Raw genomic sequence first — 25,565 nt, 5'->3', positions numbered from 1 at the left:
CCACAAGACACCCTTCACCTATACCAAATAAACACTGTGTATTTCCAGGAATGGCTAACAGTTCTCATCTCTCCCCAGTTGAGTTTAGAGATTACAATTCACTGGACAGCCAACCCATATAACAAATATCACTTCAGATTACACCTATGCAGCAGGCAGTAACAGTGTAGACCCTATAAAATACTGTTAATTTCAAGTTTGAACCTTAAAGCTAAGATTATAAATCTGTATCCAGCTAATGCAAATCAAATTACTTGCAGGGAGAGGAGACTGCTGCCTAACAAAAAGCAAGAAGGCAAAGAAAAAGCTGAAGGAAGGGATGAGAATGACTAATTTAGCTTGTTCTAGGGAGACACAGATTCCAAAATTTAGATCACAAGGAGGTATATTCTGCTGACAAAATATGTGTCTGATTCATGACTGCCTAGACAAAAATTCACTGACACTATTTCCCTGGCAACCTCACCTCACATATGACTTAGTTACCAAGTGACCCCCCCAGCGCCTCATGGAGGGTTGTCTGGTGTAGAGGGGCCTACAGTAAAATCTCGTCTTAGAACAGGACACTCCACAGTTGCCGTCGGCCTCCATGCAACTGGAGGGCAAGCACCCCCATGTGCGTATGCCGTACACTGGAGTAACGCTTCCTACAAAACGTTATTCATGTCAGCCTGCCACCAATTAACATCACCTGGGGTTTGCTGGGTTTTGTTGTTTTTATTTTGGTTTTTGAAGACAGGGTTTCTCTGTGTAGTCCTGGCTTCCTGGAACTGACTCTCTAGCCTTGAACTCACAGAGATCCACCTGCCTCTGCCTCCTAAGCCACCACAACCCAGCTTGTTTTAAGATTTACTTATTTATGTATTTAACTACCATTTGCATGTATGCCTGCATGACAGAAGGCATCAGATCCCATTACAGATGGTTGTGAGCTACCAAGTGGTTGCTGAGAACTGAACTCAGGATCTGTGTAAGAGCAGCCAGTGCTCTTAGTGCTGAGGCGTCTCTCCAGCCCCCTCCCCCTTTTTTCTTTTCTTTTCTTTCTTTCTTTCTTTCTTTTTCTTTTTCTTTTTTTTTTTTTTTAAGTTTATGTGTCATGTGGCCCAGGCTGGGGTCAAACTCACTATGTAGCTGAACTCCTGATCCCCTGCCTCCAATTCTCCAGTATTTGGATTACAGATTTGTGCCACCATGCCAGGCTTTCAAGATAATATTTTTTCAATGGCTAATATCACATCTATCTCTCTCATAGGATTGCTGGAAAAAAAAAAAAACCAAGTGGCAGAATCCACATAGTTTATACCAGACACCGACAGGTTATGATACCAAGAAACTCAATACACACAGCTGCTGTTCAGACCATTTCACGCTCCACACATTCATCTTGCTGATGGTCTACAACATGCATGAATACACAGTACTCTAGATTCTGAAAGCATAGTTTGGAATTGCAGATATGAAGGGTAGAAAAGTCAGGATCCCCAGCTTCCCCCTGCCATGCTAGTTAGTCTGTCTCAGGTCTGTCTAGAAGACGCCGCAGGCAGAGATGGAAAGCCCAGCACTACCTTGATATCCTCTGGAAGGTGCCGCTCAACACGGTTTTCCTTCAGTCGCTTTGTAATCAGCTCAAGAGTTGCTTCCTTAGATGGCTTCTTCTCTTTCTGAATGACTCTGGGTTCACCTTCATTCTCATCATCTTCATGGTCTAGAGAAGAGCCAAAACTTTTTGGAAGAGTGTTACTCCGAGGCCGTGTCTGAGGCACAAATTCTCCATCAGAGTTTTTGTGTTTTGCATCTAAATTTCAGAAGAAGGAGGATTAATAATGATAGCATGCAGACCACATATTTCAAGGTTACACATTTAGCATACAGCACACTTGTCCCTTCAGACACTATCACATGGGGTGCACTGTACTACACAATACTCTGATAAGCACGAAAAGAAGTGAACTCCAGGGTCAACAAAGACCCTGTCTCAAAACAGTCTGAGCATGGGTAGGGTATGGTGGCACACACTTTTAATCCCAGGTCTCAGGAGGCAGAGGCAGGCAGGTCTGAGAGTTCAAGGTCATCCTGGTCTACAGGGTGAGTTCCAGGACAGTCAGGGCTACACAGAGAAACCTTGTCTCAACAAACAAACAAACAAAAAAACAAAACTGATTTTTGATGACCGAGGAAAGTATGTGACATTGAACTCTAGCCTGCACATGCACACAACAAAATAATAAAAGTGGTGGGAGTCACAGTGATAAAAAGAGTGCGTTGTTGATATAAGCATGGTTTTGTTTTGGTCCCAGGTGTGGGATGTAGGGCTGATTCAGATGGTCACAGCTTCGGACTATTTGCCTCATGTGGGCTCTGAGAGGAGCTCTTTGCCAGCTGCAGATAGTTTAAATCTGAGGACTCTGGAGAGAGAATAAATGCCAGAGGCCAGAGAGTGGGAGCTCCAAGAAAGAACAAGGCGGCTGCTGCTTCCCCCTTGCTGCTGCTAGTTGCTGCTGTGAGACAAGTTGGAGATCTCCTGAAATGAGGATTTGATTGGCTCCAAGGAACCCGAAGACCCTAACCAGCTGGAAGCAGCTAAGAAAGAGAACTGTGACCCCTCTCTCTCCTACCTGGTGTAGGGATGATGGAAGGAACTGGGGTGGAATAGGAAGAAAGATATAAGAAATGTAAATAAAAGTTTTAAAACAGTACGACAGCAGGAGTGTGCTTTGTGGAAGAGGAAGAATACTAGACAGGGTTAACAAAGAAGGGCTCACTGAATGTTGTCAATCTGGTTGAACATGGAATTAATAGGATATTCTACATTCAACTAAACCTCAACAGAAGACTTAGGGAAAAAGCATTTGTGCCCAACTAAGGCATCAGCCTATGCAAAAAATCCTAAATTTCTCCAAGTTTGAGAACAAAAAATGGAGACATTAACGTGATAAAAATCTACAAAGGGCAATATGTGCAAGCTATTCAAAGTTTGGACTTAGAATAATTCTACATAGAAAGGGAAACCCATTAAGAGGATTTAACAAAAAAGCAACATTTTCAAAAGATAATTCTGGTTTCTGTGCAAGGGATGACCTATAGGACAGTAAGAGAGGAAGAGAATTGGAATATCAGACTACTTAGTCAATTGAATTATAATAATTAATGGATGACAAGTGGTTAGTTAAATAAGGAAATGCTTAATAGAACAATAAAGAAAAATAATCCTTAAAAAAAAAAAAAGAAGACGCGAAAGAAATTACCGTAACCACAAGACTCTGAAGTCCACAGTATCTGAACACTTAAAATACTAAAGAGATTAAAATTTCCACACTGAGCCAGGCAGGGGTGGTGCTTGCCTTCTGTCCTAGCACTCAGGAGGCAGAGGCAGGCGGACCTTTGTGGGTTTGAGGCCAGCCTGATCTACAAAGTGAGTTTCAGGACAGCCAAGGCTACACAGAAAAACCCTGTCTCAAACACTCCTCCTCCTCCCCCGCAAAAAAAACCCACACCGAGTAAAGTTCAAATGAGAAAAATAAAACACTGATGCAAATGTAAGCCCTTTCATTACACAGGTAACTTTTAAAGTAATTTTAATTATTAAAACATACTCAGTAAATACAGAATAAAGAGAACTTCACAATATTAACACTAGATTTTTAAAATTTATTATTATTTTGTTTTTTTTCAAGACAGGGTGTAATCCAGACTTTTCTGAAACTTGCTCTACAGATAAGGTTGGCCTCAAACTCAAGAGATCAGCCTGCCTCTATTTCTGTAGTGCTAAGATTAAAGAGGTAGCCGGAAAAGAGGTACCACCCAAAAAGTGTAACTACAGCTTGCATAGAATTATAAATGCTTTAAAGATGCAGATTTTTCCACAAAATGCACACTTGTACCTTTAATTTGCTTCCGCAACTTTGTAAGCTCTGTCATCCACTTTAATACCTTTGGATTGGCTGCAATGTCACTGTAGGAGGGCTACAAAGTTAGGGAGAAGGGTCACTGACAGCTGCAATGCATAATAGTTGTTAATTTATTTCCCATAGTATCTTATAGCTTCCACAACACAAATTTCATTCAATTCCCGCTTTATTTTAATTTGAAGCAGGGTCATACAACTGGAAGGAGCCAGGTTTGAAGGCAGTTCTCTCATTTCTAGGCATTAGACTCTTTTTACCTAAAGGTTCTGATTTTTAGAAGCAAGTGCTTTCTTCATTTCCTCCCTCCCCCTTTTGTTACTTGTGGTTTGTGTCAGAAAAGGACTTCAAATTGTTAACATAAAGAATTTGGCTTACAAATTGTAAAAAATGTTTGCAAATGGAAACCTAAAAATGCACTGGTATAAAACCAAGAATCCTGGCAGAGAAATCAACTAAGGACACACTGGCTCTCAGGCATGCAGGGCCCCACTACTTCCCCAGCATCACAGAGGTGCTCTCTCAGGGAGGAGTGGAGCACTCTCTCCAGAGACGCCCCCCTCGGCTCTAACAGGAATGCAAGCTTGTTCTAGGCAGTGCTGCAAACTTACCTTGCTATTTCTTTCCCTTTCAAATTGCTCCTCGAATTGTCTGATTTTTTTCTGAAGTTTCTTGACCAACTGATAAGGTGTTCTGTCTTCTCTTTTTTCATCTTTTGAACTAAAGGATGATCTTCGAATTCTGAATTAAAACAGCCCAACATGATGCATTAAATCTCCAAGTGTCAACATGGTATTACTTATTGTCCTGCTGTGTTCCTATTACCAGTAAGGATATCACAGAAGTAAAGAAAGGGGCAGCTTGAAGGCATGAACACAATAATAATAATAATAATAATAATAATAATAATAATAATAATAATAATCTTAGATGAAATTAGACCTCTAATACTAAAGGACAGTCAATAAATAAATCAGCTACCATATACTGTAACGAAGAGTCTCGCCTGGAGAGATGACTCAGCGCTTAAAAGCACTGGCTGCTCTTCCAAGAGGACCCAGGTTAAGTTCCCCGAACCTACATGGCAGCCCACAACCATCTGTAATTCCAATCCCAGGGCATCTGACAGCTTTTTCTGGCCTCTGCAGGCATGCACTTCACATGCACAAACCCACACAGGAAAACACATACATATAATTAAAATGAGAGAAATAGGAAATATATTTCAATGACCAAGATTTCTTATTAACTCCCTGACTGTCATTTAGGCAGCTTAACCCACTGCTGGAAGGCAGGGTGCTGTTCTGACCCTGTCAAAAGGGTTGTACTGTTTATTATTATTGTTGCTGGTGCTAACACTTGAACACGGATGCACGCATGCACTCCCCTCCTCTCATGGAATTACACTATACAGAGTATCTAGGGGACTCTCTGTGAGTTCATGGCAGTCTGGCCCTCAGAACAACTTCCAGGATAAGCAGAACTATAGAAGACCCTATCTCAAAACGAATGAATGAATAATTTTTTAAATGATTCTGTGTGTCTGCACTTGCACCAGCACCCACACTGGACAGAGGCAGAAGATCCCCCTGAAGCCTGAGTTACAGGTAGTTACAAGCTGCCTGCTGTGGGTGCTGAAATCCAGCTCTGGTTGTGTACAAGAACAGTGCATGTTCTCCAACCCCTACACACGGCTCTTTTAAACAAACAAACAAACAAAAGGTACTGTTGTGCTACCAAGCAATCATTTATTTAATATCATTTATAATGATGTTTGCTAGTTGCATTTGTTTTCTACAGAAAATATTCAGTTTCCTAATAGTACAGCATTTGGAAGTAGTTGGTTTAAATTTTTTTATTTTAATTTTGCATATGGGGGTTGGAAGTATGCATGGAGTTCAAGTGGCCTACAGAAGCCAGAGGAATCAGATAGTCCTAGAGCTGGAGCTGGAGTTACAAGTGGTTGTGAGCTACCTGATATGAGGGCTGAAGATGGAACCTGGGTTCTCTGCAAAACAGTGTGCTCTGAATCACCAAGCCAGCTTTCCAGTCCAATATGTGCCTGTGAGTGCAGGCGCCCATGGAGCCACAAGGAGGCATCAGGTCCCCCAAAGCTGGAGATACACACAGCTCTAAGCCACACAATATGGGTGCAAGGTACTGAACTCAGACCTTCTTTAAGTGCTTTCAGCACCTGATCCATCCCTCAATGTTAACTTTTACAATGATACCCTTTTCATTTTAAATTTAATAACTTTAATATACCTATATTTAATACAGCATTTAATATATTCTTTTCATTATTATTAAACAAAAAAAATTTTCTAATAAAATCTATGTAAGTTAAATCTTGGGCCTTGGGATGTAGCTCAGTTGGTACCATGCTTTGCTAGCATGTAGGGAGCCTTGTATGTGACCCCTGGTACCACATAAACCATGCACAGTATGCATGCCTGTGATCTTAGTACTCTAAGGTATCTGGGCGACATAAAACCCTGCCTCTAAGTAAACAGGTTAGACTTTTATAATTTGTGAAAATTAAGCTGCTTTTATTAACAGTTTACAGGTATTTTACCTATGCAAGTTTTGGGTTCTGGAGGGGTGGGGAGTGAGGTGGCCGTGAGACAAGGTTTCTCTGTGTAGCCTGGCTGACCTGGGACTATCTCTGTAGGTCAGGCTGGCCTCAAACCCAGAGGTCTACCTGGCTCTGCCTCCCAAGTGCTGGGATTAAAGGTGTGCACCACCACCTCCTGGCTTGGTGCAAATATTTTAAAGCTCTTATATAACTTGAATTTTATTTTTGGAAAGTTAACCTAAAATCATCTTGCCATGCTTCTGAGCCTACTGGGACTGCTGCCTCTGCAGTGAGAAGAGGCCACTGTGTTTTAAACATCTGTCCCAGTTCTTCACCATTCCCTAGTACAGTGTGTATCCAGGTCAGCCATCTGGGGCCGCTCCCATCTCAGAATGGAGGCAGAACGAGAAGCATGGGGTTCCTGGAAGGAGCCATTCTCCCTAATTGTGCGATACACATAACAGGCTCCACAGTCTGATGACTCAACAGATTCCCAGCCCAAAAAAGTCCCTCCTGTACTAAGGAACATGTATGAACTATACAATTTCCCCCTCTCACCGTCCAGTTTGCAGACTAGCTGGAAGAAAGTAGTATTAAATGTTAACCTATGGCTACCCAAATTTTCTACAGATGCAACAGCAACCCTGAAGCAGCCTTCCTTAATTTGGAGGCATTCTTTGAAAGAGGTAATGGTCCCATTAGTGTCCATTCTTCATGTGCACTATCAAATGTCTATCTTCTCTGACCGTCAAAGTTACCAGAATGGTAAGATGATCAACAAAGGTGTTTGCTATGTAAGCCCGAAGTCCTGAGTTTGATCCCTAGAACCCACGTAAAGGTGGAGGAAAAACTGACTCTACAAAGTTGTTCACTCATTCTCACATGCATGCCATGGCACAAGAGAGCCCCATCCTCAACACAAAATCATACAAACAGTAATACATTTTAAATTTGTCTGAAAAGAAGTAATCAGAGCGTCCATTTTCAAGAGCAAAATTTTCTAAACATGAATGGCAAGCTGCACTCCCAAGGAACACTAAGTTACCAGAATGCTCTTTAGGATGCTTTTAAGTTAACTTTCCAAACTAAAATTCAAGTTATATAAGAGCTTTAAAATACTTGCACAAGACAGGAGGTGGTGGTGCACAGCTTTAATCCCAGTACTTGAGAGGCAGAGGCAGGTAGACTTTTGAGTTTGAGGCCAGCCTGGTCTAGAGAGTGAGTTCCAGGAATAGGAAACCTGTTGCTCTTTCCTCTATTATTTCATGAGGTGTTGTGTTAGAATTCTTAGCAAACTCTGGTTTCTTGATACTGTTACAACTCCATAATCTGGAAAAGCATTACAGCTTGAATCTGGAAGACAGACATTGCTGTCTGAAACTGCTGAACCAAATGAAGGTATGCGACTCTACAGGAGAGACAACATTCCTTTTCATTAAGTTTCCCTATCTAGCTTGGACATTTCTGGGATTTTTGTTGTTGTTTTCTTTCTTTCTTCTTTCTTTCTTTCTTTTCTCTTTCTTTTCTTTCTTTCTTTCTTTCTTCACACACACATACAGACACAGAGAGAGAGAGACACACACATACAATGTAGAGGTCAGAGATCCACTTGGCAGTGGGCACCTAGGCCCACACAGTGGCATGTTAGCTCCTTCTGGAAAGTATATGCATTCTATGATGCTGCAAGAAGATGCCAGGATCACTATGCCAATTAAAATTAAAATTAGGTTTCAATTAGAACAGTAGAAACTAGTCAGCTTCTCCCTTTCAGAATTCTGCATTCCAATGACAACAAATAAGTGAGAACTAAACCACAGGAAATGCCCCAGTCTAACAGTAAACCCTAAGTACTACATAAACCTCAATAAACTCAAAGTGTGATAGCAGGGGAATTATAAAACACGCTTCAGGGCTGGGGGTGACCACTTTCAACTACAGACCTGAAAGGATCTATTACACAGTGAGAACTGCCTCTCAAATACATGAGACCACGTACCTAGTGAAGGAAAGGGCCTTTGATGAGAAATCCAACGCCTCTGGATCGTGTAGGAACCGCTGGCTTTGCCCAAAATCTAAACTACGATGTGACAATACTGGAGGGCAGTCCTCTCCCAGGGGATGGGGAGTCATCCTGGCAGCCTGTGGAGACAGCTGAGCTTCTCCAGACTCACAGTCCTCCTGCCAAGACTTAAATGCAGGAAATGGCTCTATGAAACAAACACAAGAACAGGATGATGGGTATCTTGAGGTCTACCTCACTGTATAGTGGGTTCATTATATATGTATATTATATAATGAAAAACATCAAAGAAATACTAGCATATTCAAAGAAATACTAGCATATTCATAATGCCTGCTGTGGTTTAAAATTATCCAAGCTTCATTCTTCACATTCTCTCATTAAGAAATACCCCTTAAAGGCATAAACCCAGTAACACAGCAAAAAGATCAGTTGTAAGTTTCTTAAATTTAATTCTAAACTGTCATTTAACATAATCCCTACTCAATATCCTAAAGCTTTTGTATAGAAAAACATTTTTTCAAATACAAGTCTTTCCTTAGAAACAGTGAACACTCAGGAGGTGCATGAACTGTTTCTCACTATCAGATGGTAGCTGGCCATTTTAAAATATAAACGTTTTCCCCACACTACACAGAATACTTAAGAAATGGAGCTAACAACATATTAAATTTTAATATTCCAAATTAGAAGCTAAGTTAGCCTGTCTATAATATGTTAAATAAAAAGAAATAATGTTAACTTTTAACATTAAAATAGTGGTAGTTATTTTCTGTAATGGGGTTCCCATAAATTTTATAAGACAGACACACACACCTCTTATCCCCACAACAGTATTTAAATGAAAATGAACCAGCACTGGCTGTCCTTACGCACATTAATTTTATTATAGGGATCCTGAATCCTCTTTACTGAAGCCATGTTAATATAATCTATGTCTCTGCTCATACACACCATCTACAAATACGTTAACTTCAGGCATCACTGGAGGATGGGAGAGGAGGCTCAGCTATACATCAAATTTAAAATTAAAATTTTAAATCTTAATGAGGTAGTTATTACAAAAGCAAAAAATGAATGAGACAATGGATTAACAGTATCAAAATTTTAAAAAGTTGTCTTTTTTGTTAGACAATAATCAAAACAGCCATTTCAGCAATTTAGTTTAATGCTACCTATTAGCCATTTAAGCATTATCTTTTAACAGGTTTTAGAAAATAACTTAGCTTGCTTTTGAGGCCTAGATCAATTTGGTGGCTAAAGCTTGGGTAACAGGTATGTAATCCCACAATAAGCTCAGCAATACAGTGACTTCAAAGCAACCCTTATACCTCTGTCCCAGCAAATACAATAATAATGAGCACTTTATAAGAAATTGCGAAGTTTCAAGTTTCAAGAAAAGAAATAACAAAAACTTTTTTCTGAGTTTTTAATACAAAAGTTTTCCTAAGATTTGGGGACAGCAGGAGAAGGGCAAATGAAAAGACAAAGTGAACCACAAAAGGAAAAAACTAAACTATGGTGAACCATACTTACCCTCCCCAGATCTCTGCAGGTGCATTGTTTTGAAATCAATGAGGGGGAAAGTGATAAGGCATGACGCTAATAAAATGGAAAAAATGGCAAAAAATACTAAAGTGAACACACAGAACAAGCAGAACAAACCATACACATAACACAAAGCCAAGGATACCAAAAACATTTCCCTAAGACCAGCTGGGAATTCTGCTCAAAAACTTAGTTCAAAGAAATGACTACTAACCAAACTTTAAGCGAACATACATTTCTATTTCAGCAAGTAAGGCAAACTCAAAAGTGATTGATACTATACAAGGCTGAAGAGCCAAAGCATCTTAACCAGGTACAGTTGAAGCTTTTTAGTATGATTGACAGAAAGAAAAAATAACTCCCTTAAAAAGCCGAGGGTATCTATTGCTAAGTAATCGAGTCCTTCTTGGCATCTTCAAGGTTCTAGTTTCAATCCCAGGACCAAGAAGAGAAAAGAAACAAAGAAAAATCTTCCCTTTATTCATGTTTCATAAAACTACTATCGTATTCCATCCCAGTTAACAGCAGAAAAACTGAAGGAAAGATGATGTCCTCACCATTAAGACTTTTTGAACATCTACTATAAATTCATACTGGTTGTGGTAAGCATCTGTAATCTGCTTGCTGAAGTACCCGTTGAAGAAAAATAAAACCCCACTTGCTGGGGAACAGTGAGGAGTATGGCAATTTGTGGAGCCACCCATCTCTCTATCAGACTCATATCAAACATGACAGATTTCAAACTCTACAAAGTCTTAAAAAAAATGGTTACCTTAAGATTTTAAAAAAATATATATTCTAACACCTAAATATAGAAAAACAGTATTTACATTTGTGGCATAGTTAGAACAACCTGGTTAATGACAACCTTTTCCTCCCAGGGCTAGGAAGCTCACTCATCTCTCCACTAGCACTGAGTTTTTGTTTTGTTTTTTTAAAAAGATTTATTTATTTTGTATATATGAGTGCCCTATCAGCATGTACACCTGCATGCCAGAAGAGGGCATCAGATCACATTATCGATGGTCATGAGCCACCATGTGGTTGCTGGGAACTGAACTTGGGACCTCTGGAAGAGTATATGTGCTCTTAGCAGCTGAGCCATCATCTCTCCAGCTCCAGCACTGAGTTTCTGAAGGTCACTCACCCCACCCCTTCTGGAAAGAGACCTACATGGACTCACTGACCGATGAGTCTGGGAATAAGGAAGCAGCCCAGGCACTGAAGAGGAAGGCCTCCCCTTTCCTCTGACAAGAGGAATCCTGACCAAAGGTGAATCCAGTATCAGGCTCTCCTTGGATAACCTCCAGAAAGCTCAAGGTACAGAGAATGGTTTCTGCAAACAATAGAAAATGCTCCTTCTTCCATGTTTAACACAGGGTCGGGGCCTCCAGTCAGAGATCGTAAGTGGCTATTTATTTTGCATCTCTCATAGAAGAGACAAAAGTATCCTATGCTCATGTTCACAGACTCCTTGCCTACCAAGGTTCCCAATGATGCTCTTTTAGCCAGTGTTCTTTTCTATTGTTCCCTTTCCACACCCAGGACACGTGATCTTCATTGCTACCAGTATGCTAACATCTCCTAACACAAGGGAGCTTCTGCATTAATTCTAAAAGTTCTGAATAAACAGAAACCAAATTCTGACTTAGCTGAGGATAAGGCTCACAATATGCCACTAGACATGGCAAAGACAGAGACCTGGAAGTGGTGGGTGGAGAGGGATCACAATAAACATTGGCACAGACAAGGATTTGGTAAGAACTTTTTAAAAACGACTGAACTTTAGATTAAAACAGACATTAAAACTATGGCCAGGCAGCACAATTCCTCTGGTTATTGCCACTGTATGTCATCAATTAACCTGCCAAGAGACAACTGCAGGGGTCTCTAGCCGTATGAACAGAAACTGGTTTTAGCATGTGGTTGCTGGGAACTGACAACTCTGGAGTTGTCTTCTTTTCTCTTATTAGGAGGGTTTACTGCTCACAAAGATTCATGGATCCAAATTGGTTGCTTGTTTTCCGTTCTCCAAGATCTCATTTTATAGTTGATTACAAGAAAGGTAACGGAATGCCTCTACACTGTCTACAGCTGACAGACTGCTAACACAGCTGTTAGAGCATTACCACACTTGCTTATAGTATTTACCCATTTCCTTAGCCATCTTCCTTTTATAGACTTTCAGCTGAAGATTCTGCTGTAATCACTTCAGCACGTAAGTTATTCACTTAAGTCCAGTATTTGTTTACAATTTATGGTTTTCTTAATGTAAAATCTTTAGCAAAAATTTTCACTATACATTTCCTAAATTTTAAGAAATGAATATGCTCATTTTGCTTGTTAAACTTAATTCCTTTGTGCAAATTTTAGGGTCTCCCCAAAATACTTTTGTAATCTACAGTACAATCTTTGTTTAGAAGCACCCTTGAAGAATTCAAAATTAATAACCTATTGCAGCTAACTACCCTGCCTAAACTGCAAAACCATCAAAACTTAAATACACTGAACTTCAAACACCAAGAAATGGTATCTGTTTAATAATTAACCAAGTCTACTTTAGGGTGAATTTTACTTTTACTCCATATTGACAGAGATGCCATGGGGAGGAGTGCTGAGATGGTCTCGTGATGTCACTTAGTGTGGTTCTGAAATTCATGATCTTCCTCCCCTCTCCTGAACGCTGAGAGTACCGGCATGCACCACCATGCCCATGATCACACATACAATTCTACTCATGAGAAGATGCCCTACAAGTATACTTGAGGGAAAACAACAAAAAACTCCCCTTTCCCCCCCACCCAAAGAGAGAACAGATCGGGATGACAAACACTGTATAGAAGAGAGCAGGAGACTCATCACTGCTTTGGATTATTTCCATTACAAATAACAATACTGGTAAATGAACATGTTTGAGTAAAATTACCTTCCCATTTATCACCATCAGAAACATTCTTCAGATCTAAATGTGCAATTTGTACACATGCTGCTTCTCCTTGAACACCAACACTCTGACCTTCGGTTACTTCTGATTCAGTGTTGGCATTCAAATCACGTATCTTGCTACTAGAATCCTGTATTTTAAAATAGAGAACGAACTTCATAACCTTGATACTTTTCACAGCTGGGTCAGAGACAATCAGCATACATATCCCTATGTATTTTTTCATTATTGGGCTGACAAAACCAACTGTCCCACTTCTACTTGTGTGTGTGTGTGTATGGGTACTTTGCTTGCACATATGTTATATGCACCATGCATGCTTGGATCCCAAGGAGACCAGAGAGGGCATCCGATACGCTGAGACTGCTTACAGATGGTTATGAGATGCCAGATTACTGCTAGGACTCAAACCCGGGTCCTGTAAAAAAGGAGCTAATGTTTTGTTTTGGGTCTTTTTTCTTTTTCAAAAAATGTTTATTTGTTTATATATTTTATATATATGTGCTTGTATGTACCTCTGCACAATAGAAGACAGCACTGAATCCCATTAATAGATGGTTGTAAGCCACCATGTGGTTGCTGGGAGCTGAACTCAGGACCTCTGAAAAAGCAGAGTAGCCAGTGCTCTTAATGGCTAACCCATTATGCAAATTATATTCAAATGTAAATTTGTAATTTATAATGTTTTACTAGGAGACCAAATTTGGATCTCAAATGTAGGAAAGTACTTTCACAACCCATGCTTTCGTAACAACATTTATTGCTGCTTAACTATTATACTTGACTCCTTTCAACTTACCCAATGCAAGCGCTAAATGCCAGATATAATAACTGGTAAATTAATCTGAGCAACAGTTTAAGAACTATAAAAAAAACAAAAAACATAAGTTCTTACCAGAATCAAGTGTGGCAATTTATCACTGTCACTTAGCAAATACTCCTTCCTAAAAACACAAGTATAGTAATTAGCATATAAAGAATAAAAAGGTTATTTTTATTAATTCTTACCTAGATTCTTCTCTTCCCCAATACAGTTAGCATTTAAAATCTGAGAAGAAAAAATATCAACAGGGCATATGCCCATTCTTTGGAGCCCTGTATCTGAAAATCACACAATACTGAAAAGGTCCACAGACTCACTTCAGGTTTAGAAAAATTAAATAATATTCTCTCCCACATAAAACCACTCCCTCCTCACATAAAACCACCCCCAAAAGAAAAATTTTTATGAAGGAAAAATTTAAAAAACAGTGAGAACTGATGCATATTGAAAACAGAATTCATAAAATAAATATTAGCTTTAACCAACAATTTTGTTCTTTCCATGCAAAGACTTTTAAAGAGGTTTGGGTCTGTCCTTTAAGGCTGCACACTATCACAAGAATATACTGTAATACAAGGTTACTGCTTCTTGAACCCTCTCCTCATCAAAACCTAATGTTTTAAAAAAAAAAAAAAGGAAAACTTCATTGACCTTTTAGTTCCCCAGAAAAATGAACTGCTATTTAAGAACTATGTCATAAGTTATCGCAAATGATCTCTACCTCTTTGGCCAGTCATCAAATCAAGTGTTATAAATGCCCAGGGTGGGAAATTCTCCTCAAACAGACCTGTGTTGATTTATCATACCTAAGTAGCACTTTTAAGTGGTTATACGGTGGTGAGCACTTGGAAGACAAGCCTTGATTTAAACACAGGAAGTTATCTCCCTATACCAAGTATCTTACCCTCGATGGCCTGAAAAATAAAGCCCCTGAAAATCTCAAGGCCTTTTCTTTCCTTTCTTTCAGGGGGAAGGGATATATCAAAACTGGGTTTCTCTGTGTATCCCTGGCTGTCCTGAAACTAGCTCTAGACTGGGCTGACAGAAATCTGCCTGCCTATGCCTCAGGAGTGCTGGAATTAAAGGTGTGCTCTGCCAACACGACCTCTTCAAGGGCTTCAAGGCCTTCTTCGATTAAGGGTGGGAACAATTGGTAGGATCAATCAGATTCACTCTTAATGACTCAGACCTAATTATCTAAATCTGAAACCATGAAAAATGCAATCCATCTAACCAAAGTACTCTGGATCTACAATAGGTTTGCTAACCTAGACACGAGTTGAAGAGCAAAGAGCTTTCCAAAAAGACTGGGTCCTCACTAAATGGATACTTTTTGTTCTACCATATCCCGATGTCATCATTCTGGGGATGCCTGTTAATCTTATATCTTCAGCCCATAGCTCCAAAACTCCCTGGGCTGGAAGAGGATCAGTCCTGCCTCCTGAAAGGAAGCACAAGGAACTGCTGTAAGCAGGAAATCTGTGGACCTTCAAAGTATGAGGGCACTCCAGAGACGTGGCTCCAAAGAATTTACTTACCCTCCAACAGGTTTCCTACTCAATTAAGAGACAACAGCATTTATCAGCAAATCAGTAAAGCAGTATCAGAGCCCTCCCTCATTACTGATCACTTTCAGAGTATCAAATCACCTTCTCTAAGAATCTTAGGACACATATCTCAGCAGAAAGAATGATGCAAAGGTCACCAAGACCCAAGTGACTGGGAAAAACTTCTATCCACTCACTAACACACTCTGCAAAGCTTTTCCTCAGAGGGACTGTATCTGAGGAGACTCTACACTTGGTTGGTCTTATTATTTCAAACATCTTAACAAGGATGGAAGGGTGAACAAGCTCCAAATAGATAAGATTATCCTTGGACACAGTAAAGATGAGTAGCAGAGACAAAATACCCCACCATTGTCCATTGAAAGCAAGTATTTTATAAATAATTTGGTTGGCTGGTCACAGTCCACAGACAATCAATTAGCTCCTAGCAGATCTGTTTACAGTATCAATAAATTCTAATTGTTCTATAAATCGAAGTTTTTTTACCATCTCTAAGAAGGCTGTGTTCTTTCTGAGTATGTTCATAACTAATGTTTATCTGTGGCTAGGAAACTCTACATATCATGGCTATTAATATAGTCTGTATCACCATTAAAACAAGAAGCCTGATTGTCTTTAACATTACCCAAATTGTGTGTTGTAATAGATTCACCCAACGCTTTTAACCAAAAATTTGTGAAGATGTTCCAATTCTCAAAACAATTTATCAGCAACAACAAAATAGGCTTACCTCTCAGGACAGCCATCTTCACTATCCCCGTGGTCACTACAAGGCTCTAACAGTATACCTACAGACTGACGAGAGAACACCACCACTGTTTATCAGCTCCCAACAGTCATGCATAGACAAAGCTGCCCACATAGGACATCAGATTTCAAATTAGCAAACACCCCCTGTGACTACTCTAACAGTCTTCAGGAACTGGCAGTTCTTGTACACAAAGTTTACCCTTCCTCAAAATCTGAAACAGATCTAAGTATTTGCAGAGGCTTTGTTTTTCTCTCTCCTTATAAGTAATAATCACTAGTATCCTCTTTCCTTACAATTCTCTCCTTCAGCCAGGTGGTAGTGATACACACCTTTAAATCCAGCACATGGGAGGCAGAGGCAAGTGGAATTTTATGAGTTCAAGGACAGCCAGGTCTACAGATCGAGTTCCAGAACAGCCACAGCTACACAGAGAAAGCCTGTCTCAAAAAAATAAAATAAAAATAAAAATAAAAAAAAGAAACTCTCCTCTAAACTTACGGTGGACTATGGGTACTGTTCCATGGCAGAGTACCTACTGGCCTGGGTACATTTGAAATAACAACTTCTTTCTACACAGGGTGCCACTTGAGCCTCAGAAGCACAGAACAACCTACTCTTCAATGAGTTTAGTAATACTACCTCCCCCCAATTCCCTGACAAGAGACCCAAGTGTGGTAGCACATGCCTATAATCTCAACGCTCAAGAGGCAGAGGCAAGAAGACCCAAAGTCTGAGCTAACCCTGGGCCACAGACCAGCCTGAGCTACATGAATAAAAAAGCCTCCCAAATATAATACAAGTCCCATCAACTATGTTTATACAGAGAGTATAAACATCTTCATGTTTTTGATAATCTTTAAAATAGCAAAAACAATGTTTTATTCATAAGTATGTGTTTGCATGTGAACAGATCAGAGGACAGCTTTCAAGAATTGGTTCTCTCCCTCCATTGTGGGTTCTGGGGACTGAATTCTTCTTGACAGGCTTGTGTGACAAGCACTTGTACCCATCTTGCTAACCTTAAGACTCTTTAGACTCTCCCATGCATGTGTCTGATTGTCTGAACAGTAAGATCTCCTACATTTCCAACTATCTATCTCCTTGAAGGTGAGCTGTTTGCTCAATCCAATCAAATATACAGCAGCACTGAATACAAAGCAAATGAGACTCCACCTGTCCTCTAGGCAGGCATTAATTATATTTCTAAGCATACAACAATGCAATCCCCCAAATTAAAACATTATGAGAACACCTGTTTACTAAAACAAACAAACAAACAAACAACAACAACAACAAAAACAGTGGTATCTAGGTAAACAGTTTAGACAACTGAGTGCTTCTCTGCAAGCATGAAGATCTGTGCATCTACATGAAAAAGCCAGTGCCAGAAGACACACCTATAATCCCAGCAGTGGTGAGGCACTGAGACAAGAGGATCCATGGGCTTACTGGCTAGGAAATCAACCCAAGTGGTAAGCTTTGAGGTTCAGTGAGAGATTCTGGCTCAAAAAATAAGGCTGAGTATGAGGAGGAGACTTGATGTGAATCTTTCATCTCCATATGCATATGCTCCCACACATGGAGGGAGGAAGGGAGGGATGGTTGGTTGGATGGAGCCAAACATGAAGGAACTCAGTCCCAACTATTCAGGGGAGTATAACGGGCTAAATCTGGGCATAAATTCACAGTAAACAGAGCAACAGAGTAATACCTTACTTCAAAGAGGAAGTGAGGAAAGAAAGGAGGGAGATGAAAACAACCCTATTAATATCATGAACAGGGGACTGGACTGGAGAGGTGGCTCAATGGTCAGGAGCTCTTTTGCTCTTGCAAACAAAGGGATGGGGTTCAATTCACAGAATACATATGGCACATCTGCAACTCCAGTTCCAAGGGATTTGACACCCTCCTCTGGCCTCCAAAAACACTACAAACACGTGGTGCATACACATACAGGAAAGAAGGCAAAACACCCATATATACAAAACAAAAATAATTATGAATTTAATAAATTATTTTTAAAATAATTAATTTTACTTCTAATATGACAAATACTAATATACCCATCTAAACAAAATATCTAAGATTTTCAGTAATTCTTAATTTTTAAGAGATAAAGAAACTCAGTGTGAGAGAACCAATGAGCTAAAACTCAAACGTTACCAAGAGTGTAGCTATACATTCTCCAAGTTTCTAGGAATTAGGTCAAAGCATGAAGAATCAGGACAGGACCTAGAGCTGACAGGCCTCTGTCCCCTGCTGAGAAAGGCAGACTCACAGGCAAGTTTCAGCAGTGTGGAAAAGCAAATTATACAGAAAAAAGAAATAGCTGTAAGCCTCAGAAGCCCAGATTCCACAGCAGACAGCAAGAGTAACAGAAATTAAGCCCTATATGGCAGTGGTGCACGCCTATAATCCCAGCACTCAGAGAGGCAGGGGCAGGCAGATCTCTGTGAGTTCGAGGCCAGCCTGGTCTACAAAGTGAGTCCAGGACAGCCAGGGCTACACAGGGAAACCCTATCTCAAAAAGTTTAAAAAAATAAAAATAAAAAAAGAACGCATACACACAAGCACACCAATTTAAAAATATGTTTTGCCTTCGGGTACATATGTGTAAAACATTAGTGCCTGGTGCTTCTGCAAGTTGGAAGAGAGTGTTGGACTCTTGGAACTAAAGTTTTATGGATGACTATGACCCATGTGGGCACTAGTACTGACCCGCAGTCCTCTGCAAAGGCACAGTGCTCTTAACCCCTGAGCTATCTCACCAGGCCCTGTTGTTATTTTTAGGACAGGGTCTTACTTTGTAGTTCAGGCTATTCTAGAACTCAGGACATAGCCCAGGGTAGTTTTAAATTCACCTTTCAAGTTCTGGGACAAGTGTGTGCTACCACACTTGGCTTTGTGGTTTTTGTTTGTTTCTCTGAAATAGAGTCTCGTGTATCCTAGGGTGGCCTAGATCTCCCTATGGAGCTGAGAATGACTCTGAGCTTTTGATACTCCTGCCTCCCTCCGAGGGCTGGAACTGCAGGCGCACACCAGTGTGCAGAGGCTTGTGGTGCTAGGGACGGACACAGGGCTTTGCTAGGCAACCCTACTCTATGAAATGAACTTCCTTCTCATTTTATCTTCTGCGTTAAAATAGTTAGTAGGTCCATCACAGCAATGGTGTCAGTGCTGGCTGCCAAGAGCGAATTAAAGCTTGGGAAGCATTCCTAGCCATTCTATTCATTACCTATTCCTGAGCCATCCACAATTACTGCTTCCCCCTTACTTAGTTCTACTTCTCCCCATCTCCACCGACCTATTTCTGCTTAAGTATTCTGTCTGGTTACTTCTTTTGAATATCTTAAATATCTCCAACTTCTTTCTGTACAATTTCATTTGCTTAGTAAAAAACCTTTGCACTTCCTCCAGCCCAGCAAGATGCCTAAAAGAAAGGCAGCCAAGAGGAAGAAGGTGGCTGTGGCCCCACCCTGGCCCCCGCCATTGTGAAGAAACAGGAGGCCCAGAAGGTGGTCAATACTTTTGTTTGAGAAGAGGCCCAAGAACTTCCACATTGGGCAGGATATCTAACCCAGAAGAGATCTCACGCACTTCGTCAAATGGCCCCGCCACATTAGGTTGCTTGCAGCAAAGTTCCTCCTGCCATTAACCAGTTCATCCAGGCCCTGGACCAGCAAACATCTACCCAACTGCTTATGCTTGCCCACAAGTACAGGCCAGAGACAAAGCAGGAGAAGAAGCAGAGGCCGCTGGCCTGCACTGAGAAGAAAGCTGCTGGGAAAGGGGATGTCAACTAGGAGAGCACCTGTCCTTCGAGCAGGGGTCGGTACAGTCACCACCTTCATGGAGAACAAGAAGCCTCAGACAGTGGTGACTGCCCCTGTGTAGACCCCATTGAGCTGGTGGTTCTCCTGCCTGCCTTGTGTGGAAAGATGGGGTCCCTACTGCATCATCAAGGGAGAGGCCAGGCTGGGGAAGCTGGTTCACAGGAAAACTCGCACCACTGTCGCCTTCACACAGGTTAACTCGGAAGACAAGGGTGCTCTGGCTAAGCTGCTGGGAGCTATCAGGACCAATTACAACAACAGATATGATGAGATCTGCCGCCACTGGGGAGGCAACGACCTGGGTCCTAAACCTGTAGCTCTCATTGCCAAGCTGAAAAAGGCAAAGGCCAAAGAACTCACCACTAAGCTGGGTTAAATGTACACTGCTAGGTTTTAATTACAAAAAAAACCAAAACAAACAAACAAAAAACAAAAACAAACAAACAAAAAAACTTTGTACATTAGGCAAGAGAGGATCGGAGAAGAAGGAAACAGACCAGCACCACGGGTTAGCATGGGGAAGGAGCACATGGCCAGATCAGCATGGACGGAGGAGAACATTACTAAATATTTTGGGACCATGGATGGGAGGTAGCTCAAGATTAGGGCTGGGAGGTAAAGTTAGTTTAGAGGATTAATATCTACAATGCCCCAGGTAAATGCTATTTTATAAGTTACAACAGGTGTGTGTGTCTTTGGTTGATAGCAAGTTAGAGAATACCATTGTAATAATTATAGCCTAATAGTAAACATTTATTAGGCCATATCTTTTAAAATTATCACAACATATTGGTGAACCAACATGTAGCTTGAATCTAAGTTTATAGCCCAAGAAATACTAGGTAAAAGACAGTCTCTTAGCCAAAGAGCAGAGAACCAAAGATAAATGCATTTCACAAGTGCTGCTCTCTGCTGAAGGCTCAGCTCTGCAGGTCAGCAATGACTATAAAAACATGTCTGAAACATGTCAGGTTTCCAATAACTCCTCTACCAGGAAGAGAGAAAGATGGCTGTATCACTACGGTTTCTATCACTGTCATAACAGAACTAAATACCTTTTTTTTTTTTTTTTTGGGACTCAAATGCGTTTCTTGATCATCTGCTACACACCTATCCTTCATCCCTGGATATTGGTGATAGTTAAGCCATCCTTTAGGGAATTAGTTTTACCTCCAGTTCCCTTGAGGTATAATGTATTAAGCTTGTTTTTATGTTTAATGTGTCTTTTTGTTGACAGCGTAGAGGCCCACTCCTTTAATCCCAGCATTCAGGAGAGAAAGGCAAGCTGATCACTGTTAGTTCCAGGCCAGCTAGGGTTATATATTGAGATTCCTGTCTTTAAAAAAACAAAAGGAGAGGCTAGAGAAATGGTTTAGCAGTTAAGAGCACTGGCTACTCTCTTTAGAGGCCTGAGCTCAATCCCTCAGACTCTACTTGGCAACTCACAATTTTAACTCCAGTCCCAAGGGAGCCACTGCCTCCTCTTTTGGCTTCTGGTCCTCCACTAAGTATACATGTGGTACATGCAAAACACCCATACACAGGGAAGGGATTAGGACATGGGAGGGGGAGGGGGAGGGGGAGGGAGAGAGGAGAAAGGTTAACAAAAAATGTATTTAAATTTGTCTTTTGTTACAAGGGTCTATTTCAACTAAGCACTATAAAGGGAAAAGAGAAAAAAATAGCATACTAAGTTCTTCAGAAGTAGGAAGAACTGCAGAAAGCTTTGAAACTACCCAAGCTCAACAGTAACACCACTACCCATCCCACCTGCTGTCTCAGGCTTCCTTCCCAAGAAATACTTTCAAAATCTGTTTGCTGCGGGGCACGGTAGCACACACCTTTAATCCCGGTATCAGGAAGTCTACACACAGAGTTCCGTGCCAGCCAGGGCTCTACAGTAAGACCCTGCCTAGAACAAAAAGGCACTTGGGATAGGGAACTGCTAACTGGATACAAATGCTTACCACACAAGCACAAGGAGCTGGGTTTAAATCCTGAACCCACATGAAGTACTGCAGTAAAATCTGCAATCCCAGTGCCTACAGCAAAATGGGCTGTGGAGGACAGGTGGACCTTCAGAAGCTCCTGAGCCAAACTGCCTGGTGTATGCAGCAGCTAAACAATACATCCTGTCTAAAAGAAGACTGAATGCAAAGACTGTCCTCGGGCCTCTACACATGTACCATGGCATGCATAAGCTTACATTCCCACACAAACACACACAAAAGATTTAAAAAAATAAAAAATAAGGTGTTTTACACTTAATTCTATCTGACACGAGTCTTAAATTCTACATAGAATGTATAGTCCTAGTGATTACAACAGAGACAAGTATGTCAGCAAAATTATTCAAATGCAACTTTAACTTTCACTATCAAAGGAGCATGTGGAACAATTAGAATGATGCTTCTAGAATTTCTTACCTGATTATTTTTCTGATCCTCAAATACAAAATCTTGCTGCATGACTTCATTATCTGCAGTAGTACCAGCCACAGGTTTTGAACACTTTATGTTACCATCACTGGCATTAGTAGTAGCAGCAGCAGCAGCAACCCTAGTAAGATTTTTTAAAAATCAGATCAGGCCTTTGAAATAAGCAAATATCTATCATGGCGCAGTTTGGGTGCAGAAGCACAAGTCTAATTCTGACACATGGGAGTTCAAAATTTCAAGGTAATCGTAGGCTACACAAGAGTTTGGGGCCATCCTGGACTACATTTCAAAGTCCATATTTCAGAGTAAACAAGCAATTCAGAAATCTTTACTTATTTAAGGCTGAATGGGGTGTATGTTTGTCTTGAAACAGGATCCTACCATGTAGTCCAACTGACCTCAAACTGGCAATCTGCCTGCCTGCCTCAACTTCCTGGATGCTAAGATTAGAGGCAGCATCTCTCTGCTGTCATCAGAGCCACTGTTCAGCCCCATGAACTCAGCCTGACAGAAGATGGCACAGACACTGGATCTGTGTGAGGAGCCTGCAAGTGCTGTATACTGCTCTCTCCTGAACAATTCCAGTCCAGCTTTCTACATCTCATCAATGTTGTTAACAAAATGTTTACTTGTTTAAAAAACACATCCTCGTAAAAATATTTTCCTCTTGTTAAGTTAGATTAAATCTGCTACATTTACTTTTACTCTTCCCTGAATGCTAACAAACCTGTAAGAACTCGCAGAAAACTATTGTGCTCCAACAATTTCCTTTACAAACACATACTCCTACATATAATACTGTTTGTCCCAGTTAAATACTGAGTTTATATGAAGTCACATACAAGTCTCAGGTACAATGGCAGTAGCAGACACTATTCTTAATGCTATAAATATAAACATAAAAGTAGAAGTGGGAAGATGGTTCACTGGGTAAAATACTTGCAAAAATGAGAACCTGAGTCTGGACCCCCGGTACTCCTATAAAGTTGACAAGGTATGGACCTATGACCCTAGCACTGTGGAAGAAGGGGAGGGGACAGGGAGTCTTAAGAGTCTTAGCTAGCTTAGCCTAAACAGGATCTAGGTTCAATGAGAGGCTCACAGCTGAGACAACCGCACAAAGATATGCACACAGGCATGTAACACACAATAAGTAAAAAAGGTAAGTAAACAAAATTCTGTTGCTACATGCTCTGCATTCCAGTGCTGGAAGACAGCAGTAATTAACATATGTCACACATTTTAGTCAGCTTTCTATCACTGTAAGGAAACACTGGAGAAAGCCAAGTTAAAAAGAGATGCTTATTTCAGTTCCTTGTTTTGAAAGCTTTAAGCCATGAGTGGCTAGCTATGTTGTTCCAGTCCAGTGGTAATGTGGCATATCAAAGGAAAAGTGAGCAAAGACTGTTAGCCTCATGGCCAAGAAGCAAAGAAAAAGAAGGGAGAAGGATCACAAAATCCCATTCAGGGGTTCTTAATAGCTTAAGAAAACCACTAGATCTTATCTATTAAAGCTTTCATTACATCCCAATACCACTCTGGAGAACATAACTTTAAAAAAGGCCTCAGAGGGGCATTAAAGATCCAAAGTGCAAGGGGTTGGAGAGGTGGCTCAGAGGTGAAGAGCACTGGCTGCTCTTCCAGAGGTAGGTGTTGAGTTCAAGTCCCAGCAACAACATGGTGGCTCATGACTATCTATAATGAGATCTGGTGCCTCCTTCTGGCCTGCAGGCATGCAGGCAGGCAGAATACTGTATGCATAATAAATAAATCTTTAGCTAGTATGCATGCCTGTGATCCTAGCACTTGGGGATGCAGAGACACGCAATTCACTGTGAGTTAGAGGCCAGCATGGTCTACAAAGTGAGTCCAGGACAGCCAAGGCTACACAGAGAAACTCTGTTTCAAAAAACAAAAAACAAACAACAATAACAACAACAACAAAATCCAAACTGCAGCAGTTAGGTGACTACAACCATTACAGACAAGACAGAAAAATATAATTAAAAAAAGGATGGAGAGTCATCACTGAAAAGTAACATTACAAAAAAAAATTGAAAGGACTAAGCAAATATCTAGAAGGCTACATATCTAAATAAAAAGAAACTGCAGAGGCTCAGGGGAGAACGTGACTCAGAACACTTGAAAAAACAACAACAACAACAACAACAAAAATAAAAACGCCAGAAGAAAATGACTAAAGGAATATTACCCAAGAGTCAAAATCAAAAAAGGTGGGGATGTCGCCAGTAAAGTAGAGCATATTAGTTACATGACTCTATAGTTCATTTGTCCTCTTCTGACTTCCATGGGCACCAAGCATGAACATGGCACATATACATATATGTATGCAAAACACTCATATACACAGAAAACAAGAGAGGGAACGTGGAACACACATCACACAAAATAAACTTTTAAAAGGCAAAAATTGACCAGCAGTATCATAAAGCTTACAGTTCTGTCCTTGTGCCATTACAGCCCAACCTACCCTAGAAGCTACAAAAACAAGTCAATTCAAGAGGCTGGAGAGATGGCTCAGCAGTTAAGAGGCTAAGAGCACGTCACATATTGCTCTTCCAGCACCCGGGTCAGGCAGTTTACAGAAGCCTCAAACTCCTGCTCAAGGAGGTATGCTAGCCTCCTTCTGTCCTCCGTAAGCACTGCATTCATGACTACATACCCACACACAATTTAAAAACAAACTATTTAAAAAGTCAATGTGGTAATGTGATGATTAGTCCCCATAAGCTCCTGTGTTTGAATACTTGGACCCAAACTGGTGAAACTGTCCTGAGAAGAACTGGCAAGTGTGGCCTTATTGGAAGAGGCGGATCATTACAGATAGGGCTCAAAAGAGACTTGAGATTTCACAAGACCGGAGCCATTCCCAGTGTGCTCATGATCTCTTGCTTTCTCTCCAATGCTCACTCACTCGCTCGCTCACTGGCTCTTTGCCTCTTGCTTCTGGATCAAGATGTGAGTTCTCAGCTGTTCCTGCCACCATGCTTTCCTCCACCATCACTGACTCCAACAAACCATAAGCCCAATTAAATGGTTTCCTTTGAAAGCTAGCTACCTTCTTTGGTCATGTTTTGTCACAGCAGAGGGAAAGACAGTACTACTGTCTCTAGAAATTCTGTTTCAAAGGTTCTAAAACCTT

The 25,565-nt window shown here is 40.7% G+C and overlaps 1 protein-coding gene across 7 annotated transcripts in view; it reads right to left on the bottom strand.

The window, feature by feature from the left end:
* Fam13b (family with sequence similarity 13 member B) overlaps nt 1-25,565 on the bottom strand; it is a 69,360-nt gene that overhangs the window by 10,602 nt on the left and 33,193 nt on the right. For 5 of the 7 annotated variants that reach the window (XM_060377470.1, XM_060377469.1, XM_021641453.2 and 2 more), the window contains 9 exons: nt 22,391-22,523; nt 16,111-16,175; nt 13,885-13,933; nt 12,972-13,119; nt 10,034-10,099; nt 8,474-8,684; nt 4,514-4,643; nt 3,882-3,963; nt 1,566-1,795 (listed from right to left, as the gene is read on the bottom strand). In XM_060377470.1, coding sequence (XP_060233453.1) covers nt 1,566-1,795; nt 3,882-3,963; nt 4,514-4,643; nt 8,474-8,684; nt 10,034-10,099; nt 12,972-13,119; nt 13,885-13,933; nt 16,111-16,175; nt 22,391-22,523 — 1,114 coding nt within the window. The remainder of the gene's footprint in view (nt 1-1,565; nt 1,796-3,881; nt 3,964-4,513; nt 4,644-8,473; nt 8,685-10,033; nt 10,100-12,971; nt 13,120-13,884; nt 13,934-16,110; nt 16,176-22,390; nt 22,524-25,565) is intronic. The other 2 variants (XM_060377471.1, XM_021641452.2) reach the window with 1 other exon arrangement.

This window comes from Meriones unguiculatus, chromosome 2 (genome assembly GCF_030254825.1).
Source record: "Meriones unguiculatus strain TT.TT164.6M chromosome 2, Bangor_MerUng_6.1, whole genome shotgun sequence".
NCBI classification, from domain to species: Eukaryota; Metazoa; Chordata; class Mammalia; order Rodentia; family Muridae; genus Meriones; species Meriones unguiculatus.
Note: the sequence above shows the minus strand (reverse complement) of the source record. Positions and strands in the feature narration are given on the sequence as shown.